The 12,642-nt window shown below is 40.7% G+C and overlaps 2 protein-coding genes across 12 annotated transcripts in view; one reads left to right on the forward strand and one right to left on the reverse strand.

The window, feature by feature from the left end:
• Nucleotide 1: 1 nt before the first annotated feature.
• On the forward strand, nucleotides 2-8,869 carry ITGB1BP1 (integrin subunit beta 1 binding protein 1). 7 transcript variants are annotated; one of them, XM_086875914.1, is made up of 9 exons: nucleotides 180-284; nucleotides 1,657-1,757; nucleotides 2,432-2,497; nucleotide 2,561; nucleotides 2,655-2,733; nucleotides 3,466-3,602; nucleotides 4,779-4,871; nucleotides 7,664-7,813; nucleotides 8,513-8,869. In XM_086875914.1, exons 2-9 carry the CDS (start codon nucleotides 1,678-1,680, stop codon nucleotides 8,582-8,584), a joined length of 678 nt encoding a protein of 225 aa, XP_086732040.1. In that variant the 5' UTR covers nucleotides 180-284; nucleotides 1,657-1,677; the 3' UTR covers nucleotides 8,585-8,869. The 7 variants fall into 7 exon arrangements, with proteins under 7 accessions (XP_086732036.1, XP_086732038.1, XP_086732037.1 ...); XM_086875910.1 differs by lacking the exons at nucleotides 2,432-2,497; nucleotide 2,561 and adding an exon at nucleotides 5,035-5,116 and having other exon boundaries at nucleotides 2-284; nucleotides 4,783-4,871; XM_086875912.1 differs by lacking the exons at nucleotides 2,432-2,497; nucleotide 2,561 and adding an exon at nucleotides 5,035-5,116 and having other exon boundaries at nucleotides 2-284; nucleotides 4,807-4,871.
• Nucleotides 8,870-9,146: 277 nt separating this feature from the next.
• Nucleotides 9,147-12,642, reverse strand: part of ASAP2 (ArfGAP with SH3 domain, ankyrin repeat and PH domain 2) — an 86,475-nt gene continuing 82,979 nt past the window's right edge. For all 5 annotated transcript variants that reach the window (XM_086875897.1, XM_086875895.1, XM_086875900.1 and 2 more), the window contains one exon: nucleotides 9,147-11,781. In XM_086875897.1, the coding sequence (XP_086732023.1) occupies nucleotides 11,707-11,781 (75 nt within the window). In that variant the 3' untranslated portion in view covers nucleotides 9,147-11,706. The remainder of the gene's footprint in view (nucleotides 11,782-12,642) is intronic.

Genomic DNA, 12,642 nt, shown 5'->3' on the forward strand with positions numbered 1-12,642 from the left:
CGACCCGGAACGGCATCGGCCGCGGGAACGGCGGCGGGATCGGCATCGGGAACGGCATCGGCAGCGGGATCGGCAACGGGAACGGGAACGGCAGCGGGATCGGCAACGGGAACGGCATCGGCAGCGGGATCGGCATCGGCCGCGGGAACGGCAGCGGGATCGGCATCGGGAACGGCATCGGCAGCGGGATCGGCATCGGCCGCGGGAACGGCAGCGGGATCGGCAACGGGAACGGCTTCGGGAACGGCCGCGGCATCGGCAGCGAGCGGGGCCCGGCGCGCCCGGTGAGCAGCGGCCTCATCGCTCTGTCACTTGTCGGGTTATCGGCCACGGACGGAGGGAGGAACGGGGAGAGAAGCGAGGGCGGGGTGCGGTGCTGCCCTGCCCGGCTTCCCAGGCCGCTCCCTGCATCCGCAGGCGCAGAGGTGCTCCGCGGAAAGCCCGGGAGCTGCTGAGGGCTCGTGTGAGGCACCCAGGGGGCTCCGGAGCAGTCGGTGTTGAGCCTCCTCCTCCTCGGCCGCTCAGAATCGGCAGACGCGCTCCTGGTGCGGCCGCAGGCGCTGTGCAGGAGGCGCTGGCACATCCGTGCTTGAAGCTGGGGAGGCCGGGGCTCGGGGATGTGCTGGGAACAGCCCTGCCCTGGGCACTGCTGGCTGCCGAGAGTGGCTTTTAGTCCGCCGGGGACCCAGTGTTTGCTTAGTGACGGACACAGCGGCGGCCTAGGGACTGAGACCTATCACCGCATCGCACATCTCGGCTCCGCCTTGTGCTCCTTCCATTACTTTCTGCAGTGTGAGCTGTCTTCCGTAGGCTGCCATCCCCCACTATCCTCTTTCTTTCCACCTGCTCAAAGTTTCTGAAGTTTTGTAATGAAAATAATTGTTTCTGAAGCTGAGAAATAGGGTTTCAGAGAAATAGGGAGCCAGCATCTGTTACTTGACACTGGCCAGCCAAATGTTTAGTGAAGCAGGGTTGTAGTAGGACAGGCACATGACATATGCTTCTGGAATGCGCTCAGAAGTCCCAGTAAATCAGTTGTAGTGCAGTAAGTGTACCACTCATTTTTCTGAATTTTCACAAATACGTTAAGTGGTAATGGCGGCTTCTATGAGTATTCCAGTCAGTAGTTCTTCAAAAGTAGGTTGGGGTTTTTTTGTGGGCTTTTTGTTTGTTTGTTTGGGGTGTTTAGTCGGCGGGGGAGGGATGAGGGATAGATTTTTTTTTTAATTTTTTTTTTACTGGAAACACAGTCATTGGAGCAAGGAATGTGTTGTATGCACTTTATAGGGCACTTAGGCACTTAGATTGAAGTCACAGATAAAAATCACCTAAAACATTTAGGTGGGAATATAAATTCTAAATTTTGCCTTATTTCTAAATCAGTGTGTGGATTAGAAACTGACTTTTGCCACAGTCTGTAAACTAGGTAGTAGCCTTTTTTGGCAATTCAGGAAGATAGGGAAGTTTTAGCAGAGAGCTTGAGGAACTTTCCCCAGTCACACGTGAAGAGCATCAGAGTAGAATTCCTACCTCCATTCACAGAGTCCTGTGCAAATTTCCACTTTTGGTCCGCTTTGGATGCAGTCACTGGTATTTGCCTGGACCTCCTTCCCTTAATGATATGACAGGCTTTAATTTTTATTTTTTTCTACTTAGAAGATCTTCCTTGATCCAATTATGAAAAAATGTTTAGAAAAGGAAAAAAGCGACACAGCAGCAGCAGCTCACAAAGCAGTGAAATCAGCACTAAAAGCAAGGTAAGCTGAATGTGGTGTTTGTTCATTCTCTTTGTGAAGCACTTTGGTTTCTTACAAGTAACCAGTTCAGTGGTTCACTTGCACTGATGGTAGGATGTGATTTCCATAAAATGCCATTTTCCACAAGAAGAACTTTCTACTTCCATTCCTCAGATTGTGTTATGAGAGTTAAAAATACATATCCATCATAAAGCCCATGGATTCTGAGATGAATACTTAGCCACTTCCACAGCAAATTGCACAAACACAAGATTTTCTGGCAGCACATAGTAAGGTTTGAAGGAAAATTAGTACATTTGTTCTTAAATTTTGTCTTTAAAGAGAGCACCTGGTGCCAAGTACCAAGAATGAGTTTATTCTTCAGTACTTTTTGGTTTCTCAGTATCTCTAAAAGTATTCTTAACTTTGAGTAATGTGTTTGTTTTGTATAATCGGTTTTGGAATGATCAGTTGAATATTCTGGATTTTCCAAGGTGCTGTTTCTGCTGTGTTATTTCAAGTATTGGTGACAAGCATGTAGTTGTCAATTTCTTCATGTAAAAATGCAGTACCAGACAAGTTTGGATATAGCCCTAAGGCTTATTTTTCCTTTTTCTCTGGACATAACCTTAAGGTTCATTTTCTCTTTTTCTGTCATTTCCTCCTTTTTTCAAAATATCTGTGGACTTCTCAAGGGTTTCTGATAAACTTTTATCAGTCCAGTCTGCATTGAGGCAGAAAGAACATCAGGAAAGAAACAGGTGGTATTTTTTTTTCCTCCCCATTTTCCAGTTCTGCTGAAGTAACTGGAACATAAAATGTAGGGTTAAAAAAAAAAAGAATTGAGGCAGGACATCTAGAAGTGCTTTGTTAACACATTCTCAGTAGCTTTCTTCTGATGATGATTTTTTATCTTAGTCTGTAGATTCCAGTCTTGGGGGACTTTCAAGGTCTAGTACTGTGGCCAGCCTAGATACAGACTCCACAAAAAGTTCAGGTATGTAATCAGAGCTTGAGCAGGTCTGGATGGAGCAGGATTAACTTTGTGTCTTTGTATAAAACGGCAAAAAATGCAAAAACTTAAGACAGGTATTTTCAGTAATCTGCTGTGATTCTGTGTTCAGTGATATGTTGTAATCAGGAGTGAATCTATTAGGTAGCTTGGTGATTCATGCAGGCACAGCCTTAGGCCTCTATTATTAATAATTCATCTAGGATTAAGTCACTGTTTTCAAAGTGAAGTGTCTGAGGAAGAACTTAGTTGTGTTACCAGTCTGTTACCAGCACAAATCATGTACAGCTTTTTGGATGGCTGTTTTCTGCTTTTCTAAGTTTACATCTACACCAAAATAATGGAAATAACATTTAATTTTACTTGTTTACAAGATTACACTGTATCACTGTTTGACCAAAGAGTTAATTTGAAATAAATAGACATCAAAAAGTAGAACCAGCTTTTCTATGTTTTCTGATTCAGGGTTTTTGACTACAAATTTGAATTGGTATAAACATGCCATATCATGGGTGCGTGTGAAACTGTTGCCTTTACCAAGGTCTATTCTAAATCAACCCAGTACATTTCATTAAAAAGGAGTTAATACACTATGATAAGTGTTGGATGAAAGTCTGCAAAATTAGGGAATTTCATATGTTAGCCCTGTTAACAGCAATTAGAAGAGCATTACAGTTCTGCAAGTCTTCAGAATGGCTTTGTTTTACTTTGTTGCAGGACAAAGCAATAGTAATTCTGATACATGTGCAGAATTCAGAGTTAAATATGTTGGTGCCATTGAAAAATTGAAATACAATGAGAGCAAAAGTCTTGAAGGGCCACTGGACTTAATAAATTACATAGATGTTGCACAGGTAAGTGGGTTACAAAAGGCAATACCAAAAAAGTCAAAACATCTTAAACTTAGGTGTGTGGTTTTTTTATTTATCTCATGGTTTGACATCTGTAAATTTTAGGCTTACTTGAAGAAAGTGGTATACTTAACCTATGAATCTCAAAAGTCATCACAGTTCTATAATTTTAATTAACTGGAGAAGATGCACCCAGAGAACTGTTCTGCAGAAGCAGGCTCAGTGCCAAGGCCCTTTTCATGAGTCCTTATGGAACAAGTCCCAGCCGAAAGCTGTAGCATTGCCTCCAGCACTATTAGGATTAGTATCCAGGAAGGAATATCTCCTCAGATTCTTCAGTAGTGTCAAGTTTTCCCATAGAGGAAAATGTCAAGTTTCTGCTTGCAATCACTCATGAACCTGTGACCAAAGAACCTGAATAATATTTGGGTCATCCTTGCCAAGCTCTGGTTGCTTGTACTTATTCCTGTACAAAAAGCCATAACTGGTTGTTCTCATTAGGTAGCTGATTATATATTTTTAAAAGCACGGAATGTCTGTTTGTTGTGCAGCAACTTGATCTTTCTGAATGTGCTAAAACCATTTTTGCAGCCAAACGGTAAAAGTGCTGCCAGTGGAACACAGATCACCTGGGTCAGTGCAGCATGACAGGCCATGCATGATTTTTCAGCCAACCTTATTTGACCACAGGGCCAAACTCTCCCCTGAAATGATAAATTCCTTTCTGGAACCATGTAATATTTTGGGTAGAATAGAGCAGGATGGAATAGAGTGTTTCTGCTGGAAGTGACCCATGGTGACCACTGGTCCAAATTGCCTGACCACTTAAGGGCTGACAGACAGTTAAATGTGTTGTAAAGGGCATTGTCTAAATGCCTCTTGAACACTTGACAGGTTTGGGGTATTAACCACCTTTCTAGGAAGCCTGTTCAAATGTCTGGTCACCCTATCAGTAAAGAAATTCTTTCTACTGTCCAGTCTCCCCTGAATGTACTTCACATAACACTAAGAAACTGGGCGAGTGCATGAGCGCTGGGCAGACCCCGTACAGCAGGATCTGAGCAAGATTTGTGGTGACCCAGTGCACCCAAGTACACATAAATATGTTTGCTGTTATGTATCTTTATTGTTCATGTTCTTCTGTCTGCACTAAAGGCTTTTGTTTGTTTTCCTCCAAAGCAAGATGGAAAGTTACCTTTTGTTCCAGGTGAAGAGGAGTTTATTATGGGAGTTTCCAAATACGGCATTAAAGTTTCCACATCTGATCAGTATGTAAGTGCTTCACCCAACTTGTCTTTCTGATGAGAGCTGAAAAGTGCTTTCATTTATTTCTCTGGTAGATGATCTGTGTGACCAAAATGTCATTTCTGGCTTTAAGTAAAAGTCAAACAAACAAGCTCTCGCAGCAGCGCTGCTTTATGTCCTATCTCCACAGGCTGTGTTTTCCTGGTAGGATTTATGACAAAAAGCCATTCCTTTTGAGACAGAGCACCAGAAGAAAGGCAAGCAAGCCTTTGGTAATGTTCTTTGGGCACATATTACTTCCTCTGTGGCTGTCCTCTCATTATTTAATGGGGGAATGTAGTGTGACTGTGGCAGCCAAAACCATATGTTCTTCAGCCCAAGATAGAGTAAGGCAGTTCCTCTTGGTGTTTCTGTGAAGAGGGAAAAACAAAGGATGGGGTTTTTTCTAAGAATACCTGAGCTGCCCAGCTCTTTTAAGTTCCATCCTTCCACTCCTAATCCAAAAGTTAAGAGTTCACTCCAGCATTAAAGCCTCATGATTCCACTTTATTGATCAAGCCTACTTTTTGTTTGCATCATTTCCTACATGTAGTTTATTTTCCTTTAGTGCACTTCGAGTAGCTTCTTCGCTAAAAATAAAAATCCGGTCTCTTCCCCAGGGCCCTCCATTTGCCTTTGTGTAGCTTTGTGTTGCAGCCATGTGGTTTCCTTCTGGTTGCCTTCAGAGCCCCAGATACCATAAATACTTGGCCTTATGAAGCCTTGACCCATCAACAACCCAGCGATGCCTGTTCATAAAAGCCTCAAGTATGAGCATGGACAATAGAATTGCTTAATAGTTGAATGCTCTGAAGAGAGCCAAAAAGTTTTCCTTGGTCCCTTCAGAAAATAAAACACTTGTTTCTAATGCCTGGCAGGAAGGGTAATACTTGTTACTTAGACTTTGAATTCTATTGAATTCTGTTTTTGCACTCCTAAATTCTTAATTCTCATGAAAAACATAGGTTATGCTATTATTTAAATTCCTTTGTGCTTTGATAAAGATCAAATAGCTAATTTAAGACTTTCATGCATCAGTTTTCTGTCTTCAATCTGAAAGCACACACAAGCAGATAAAGCCTTTTGTTGTTAAACTAGCTTGCACTGACAATTTATTGTATTACATTGTTCCCCAAATTCTGGCTTTTTACATCTCTGTCACTGTGTGTCATTTAATTTGTCCTTCATTGTGTTAGTTCACCGAAGTTTTTTCACAGAGTTCCAAGATATGGAAAGGATGGGAAGAAATTAATTTACAAGGAGACCATACTCAAAAGAATTCTTTTAGTGATAATCCACATACACATTAGCACTGTAGCAAGTTCCAAGCAAGCAACCCTTGGGATTTACTAGTAATTTGGTGAACAGTCTTGGCATCTTTCTTACAGAGATGGGAGGGTGGATCCAGTAAGTTCCAGGTAGGCTCCAGCTGTCCTGAGTGCGGCAGATGCTGATGGTGAGAGCAACATGAGCAATGAGCTGAGTGAGCATCAGGATGGAGATGTTTTTCAGCAAGGTGACCTTAGGGCTCTGGTGGAGGGCTCTCCCTCCAGCATTTCGAGGCAGGCAGCACTGCTCATTTTTACAGATTCTGTATCAAAGTGGGCATTTCTTTAGACCATTCAGCTGACAGAACACAAAAACAGAGTTGTCTAGAATTCCTAAGACCCTGGAGATGGTATGACTGGAATAGACCACATGAGTACGATCAGAGGGCAGGATGGCTGGAGAAGAAGGGCTTTGTGTAGGGTAGACCTTGTACTGGGAGTCTTCTGCCAATCTCTTTCTGGAATGGCCAAAATCAGAAGTGTTGGGACTATGGTGGAAATCCTGCAGCTCTGATGGAGAGTAGAATTCTCCCAGATGAGATCTATGGAAGAGTCAGGACACATCCTGTGGCTTAGGTCACAAACAGCCTGGCTACAGCCATGTGGCTACTGCCCCCCAAAGCAAATGACCTTGTCTATATCCTCTTCTGGGAACAGTCAGGGGATTGTCTGGAAAAATCCTGGGAAAGTAAGAAGTTGTTTTAAGTTACCTCGGTGCCAGAACAACAGTGTCCCACCTGTCACAGAGGGCTAGTGAGGGTGGGAAGCAAATGTGCACTTTCAGATTATGGCCAGGAATGTCATCATGGAGTCAAGGGAGGGGCTGAGTGGGAAGGGATCTGAAAGATCCTCTATTTCCAACCCCCCTGCCATGGGCAGGGACACCTCCCGCTAGACCAGGTTGCTTAAAGCCCCCTTCAGCCTGACCTCAAACTCTTCTAGGGACTGGGCATCCACAGCTTTCTCTGAGCAACATGTTACAGTGCCTCCCATAGTAATGAATTTCTTACCTTAAATTCAATAACCTACTATAAATCTACTTTGTTTCAGTTTAAAGCCATTTGAAACCCCTTTTTTTTCACTACATGCCCCTGTAGAAAGTCCCTTTCCTGCTCTCTTGCAGGCCCCCTTCATGTACTAGAAAGTACCGCAAAATCTCCACAAGAGCTTTCTCTTCTCCTGGCTGAACAACTCCAACTTTCTCAGCTTGTCTTCATAGTCTGCATAGGAATACACTTCTAAAATAGAAGCAAAAATTAAAGCTAAATCTGTTGTTAACCACCACTTTTTAAAATCTTGACTAAACTCTCAAAAAGAAATAATTTTACCAAGGAAAACTTTTCTCCTGTAAATAAATCTGAAGTATTCTTTTGTAAGTGAGATTAAAAATGTGGAAAACTGAAAAACTGTTGCACTGTTCCAGAGTAACTTTTATTTGGCATGTGCTTTCAGGATGTGTTACATAGGCATGCTCTCTATTTGATTGTACGAATGGTGTGCTATGACGATGGTCTGGGAGCAGGAAAGAGTTTACTGGCTTTGAAGACAACAGATGCAGCCTCTGAAGAATGCAGCCTCTGGGTATATCAATGCAATAGTTTGGTAAGAGTTTATGCTTTCAGTATTTAAATTAAGTATTGGAATTCTGAGTGTAAAGGGAGATTCTAAAACCCAAGGCCCTTGTGAAGGCTTTTTGGCAGTAGGATTGCTTAATTAAAAAAAAATAAAAATAAACATGTGCCGGTTGAGGAGGGGAAAGCAGCTCTGCTGCCTACATTGGATCAGCTTTGAGGAAAACACCTACATGCCCTAAAATTGCCAGTGACTGTACTCACCTGAGAAAGCTCTCTCCAGTCCAAAGAGTGCTATGGCAGCTCCCATGGACAATCTCCACTTGTACTTCCAGAGACAAAAACCTCTTAATATATGGAGCAGGAAGGGATGGAGTAACAATTCTGGTAACGGAGGATGCAGCCATATTTTTAAGCAAGGGAGGTGATCCCTTCTTACGAGTAGGAGAATTCATTATCAGGATGCTGTGATGACACAGACCCTTGTATGGCAGCTCTGGAGGAACATAAGAAATTACGTTTTCAGTGCTGGTGCCGTGCTATGCTGACAGCCAGCAACTCTGACTTGGTTCAAAAGAGCTCGTGTAAGACAGCTTATATGTGTCATTGCAGGCCAGACAGATGATATCTGGTCTCACAAAGCAAAATGAAGGACCCATTCTGCTTAAAATGAGTTTTGAGAAGTTTAGAAGTTCTTCAAAAAGCCTTAACGTGTGTTTGGGTTTTTTAGGAACAAGCACAAGCCATTTGCAAAGTGTTGTCTACAGCCTTTGATTCAGTTTTAATGTCGGAGAAGTCCTGATTTCCTTCGGCAGCAGTGTTTGTGTGGGAGGCACCGGGGCTCCTCATGACGCCATGGACAGCTTGGAGCCACACACAGCCCTGGGAAAGGCTCACTGTGCAAAGAGCCACACAGCCTTGCACATGGTACTCTGGATTCCCCAAACATGACTTGAAGATTCCATCTTCAGTGTCCAGGACATTACAGGATTTTATATTTAACACAATTTCTCTTTTTCCTAAATCATGTTTTGTATGTTAATGTCAATATTGCAGAAATGTAAAATAAAACTGACAGTTGCTTCTACCTCGTTGTCTGAGAAACAATTAATTAATATAGACTTTGATTCTACTTAATCCAGATATTACAAGGAAACAAAAGCAAAATAGTAAGAGGGAGTTATTTGGTGCTTTACCCCTCTAATTTAATCTGACATGTGCCATCTACAATTTTTCTGTTCAGCTAAAATTCACAAGAAATACATTTTTTCCACAAGTGATACTTGTTTATATTTGTCATTTTTATGCATTAAAAAACAATACTGTGTTATCAATGCAAATGAACAGAAGAGAAGCAGAAAAGGTGATTTTAAAAGTAGTTTTATTTTTCCAGACATTTGACTGGTTAACAAGAGTAAAATTTATTAATCATGCTCTAATTATAAATCACTGCATCCAGGACATTGAAAATAAGAGTTGATTTTAGGTTATACAATATATACAGTTGCTCTGCAACTAAACAAAATAAAAACAACTGAATTGAATATTATACATCTCATAGCATTCTAAGCTGCATTTTAAGTGTCACTTGCTCCTTTTTAAACAGTTAACACAGCAACCTAATAGTCTGTCTATTAACAGATTTTTTGAATCAGATTTGAAAAGTTGTATGAAATATGCCAAAATTTTGGACTTAAAATTCTTAATTTTATATTATAAATAGATATCTACAGGCTCTAGAATTTAGTTTTTCTCTGCCAGAGGAGAAAACCTTTTGAGATACACAGAAAATCAAGGGATAAATTTTACTTAGCTGCTTTTTATTGGTCCTTGGTATTTTTATCTGTCTGCACTGTTAGTGCTATTAAGTTGTAGTCTCCAAGTTTCCTAGTTTTTAAGTGACCAGTGAACAAAGTTGTGACATTTTACTCTATTCCTCTTCTAGCAGAACTCAAGGGAAATTTGTATCATTTTTTAAAGTTACGAATTGTTACATATACTATAAGATTCTGTGTTAAAAATACTGTACATTAGGAGATCTGTGCAAAATAATATGCCCATTTACTCTCTAGACTCTATCAGGGATAGAAACATACAAAATAGTGTTGCAAACTGAACATATCAGTAAGTGAATAAAACTGTAGTGCTAAACTATTAGTCTATCATTTTACTGGGAACTTTGAAAATACAGACTAATTTGCTTCAACTTGCAATAAAAATATCTTGAAACATTCCAGTTTGTTCCCCATTTATACTGCAGCAACAGCATCTAGGAAGTGAAAGTTACACATCTACGTGGTTGTACCCACACGCCCAAGAGGCATCAACCAACGGTACCATTTAGGAAGGGTGATACAGGGTGAGATCAGTGTTGCTCTTCCAGCACTTTTGCAATGTGGTTTTTCTCCAAATAAGCACAGATGGTGGTGGTGGCCTGTTTTCCATTCCTTCCAGTATGAAATGGCCAATTTAAGCACCATTTGGCAGAAATTCAAAGCTCTCTTGATAAATCTAGAGATACAATGTTCACATAACGTGATCAAAGCCAATGTGACCTAGACATTGATTTTCTGTATCCTATGCCTCAGTTGTTTCCTGTAGCATAAGTAAAACCTGGTACAATTTCACAATATACAAACATCAAAATGATGTCAGATCTGTATTGGTGTTTTATATTCCATCAACCAACTGGGAACTATCCATGGTCTAGCTTTTGTTCACGAATCAGTAAAACAAGTTTAACAACAGTGTAGCTACCATATATGTGGGTGTTCTATATAAATACAGAGTGAGTTGGCAAACTATCATTGTTTGCAAGGTAGTGGCACACAAATTTCATAAACCAGAACATAATGTAGTGAACTTGTGAGGTGTCAGGTATCTTATTGACCAAGGACAATTACCTAAATGTTCCACCAAATATGTCCTCTCTCTGTGAACACATTGCTGGACAATTTAAAGAAAATTCAAGAATGTAAAAACAAAGTTTAAATGCTATAATGAGACAAACGTACGAAATGTTCTGCAATCCATCATCATAGTTAAGTACATTTCAGGAAGTGCAGTTTTCAAATCCTTGAGTTAATGTAGTAACTCATTAATATTGCCATAGTTTAGTTAACCAGCAGTAGTCACATTAAATGACCAAAATGGATGTAACATACATAAAGAACATTCAAAAAACAGGTTCTACACACATGCAGCATAGAAAAACAAAACAGTCCCAAGCTCACAAAATTAGAACTAGAAAGTTCAACGACTAACACAGATTTCAGATAACTTTAAGCAAATATCTACATCCATTCTGAAAGAAAGAAGTTTCTCCTGTGGTAAACTGAAATACTTTTTCACTTTCACCTGGCCAAAGACACATAATTAAAACAATTTCCTCTGCAACTGTTGGCATCCTTGATGACAGCCAGTATGGCAAGCTACTGAATGAGTCTATTTCAGAACTACACAGCAGCTTGCATGTTTTGGTTCCAACACTTCAAATGGTGTCAAGAACTGGATAAATTCACTGCCCTGGTAGATGCACACACAATTTCTTTGGGGAAGCAACACTGAACTGTTGTACTGTCATGTTACAAAAGAGAATAAAATTACAGTGAATTGATCAATAAGAACATTCATAATGTTGTGATATTTAGACACATGGGTTTTGATTGTTAAAGCTTTTCAGTTCACCTTGAAAAATACAGGAAGAGTTGTTTTTCTTTTTAAAAGTGTAAACTACTTATGAGAAGTTTTCACATAGAAAAAAGTTTAAAAGTCCCAAAATAAGAACAATGGCAATAAAAAAGTAAGCTACAGTACCTAGGACTTGGGCAGTGCTCTGGCAGATAGGTAGGTGAAATGAAATAGAACAAAATGTATTTCTGTGACTGCTGGAAATGAGAAATGTCTCCACTTATCAGTAGCAATCTAGTCAACAATAAAGTGCACAAATGATACAGGGAAAGCTCCTTTTCGACTGGGATCTCCGTCAATATGACCAATCTGAAAGAGTGCAGATATTTTTCAAGTTAAATCTCAAAATGACATTTCAGTATCACCAAAATGCCCTTCCTGCCTGTAGTACAAGCCTCCCACCAAATCTTTTCTGCGGTAGTGCTACTTTTCTCCTGCCAATAAGAAAATTCAGTCCTATAGGGTGCATGTTTTTCAGCTGTAAGTTGTGTTTTTGTAAAATGCAAAAGTTTTATCCAGTTCTTTGAATATAAAACTTCTTACTGCAGTACCACTGCTGCATGATTCCAGTGCAATCTGTAATGCCTGGCAGCCCACATTTTGGCCTCTGCTGAGCTGCTTCTTTAACCGTCACTGTGAGGCAAAAGGATGGATCAAGCTTCAACAGTTTCAGGTTTTACATTAATCTATTTGTGTTTATACAGCATTATTGTCAATTTAGGTGCAATCTAAAGGTCTGTTCTTCACTAGCTAGCAGATTAGGGCAAGTGTTTTCGTGCACAATAATTTTCCAAAATTTTGCTTTAACCAATGGAATGGTTTAACCTCTGGAATGTAAAACTTGAGATAGTTTCCCAGCTCAAATAGACTCAGTCCTAGTCATCTGAAGACTGAGGACAATACAAAGGTCTCCTCTGAAGCTGTCCTGGGGTGACTTTATGATGCTGTATTGTATTTGTATCCCCATTCATCTGTTCAGTCCAGAAATAAGTTCTGCACCTTTAAAACTCGATCTGAGAGCAAAAGTGTGGGGGCAGGGGGGAGAAGGAGAAGGAGTGGAATGTCTGAGGTGGCTGTATTCAAAACAGAGATAAGAGCTCCAGCTGTCTCTCCTGGACTGTGTTGTCTGCAGCATGGACAACAGGAGAGGGCTCTCCTTTGCTTTTAGTT

Source organism: Cyanistes caeruleus, chromosome 2, assembly GCF_971803275.1.
Source record: "Cyanistes caeruleus chromosome 2, bCyaCae1.hap1.1, whole genome shotgun sequence".
In the NCBI taxonomy this organism is placed as follows: domain Eukaryota; kingdom Metazoa; phylum Chordata; class Aves; order Passeriformes; family Paridae; genus Cyanistes; species Cyanistes caeruleus.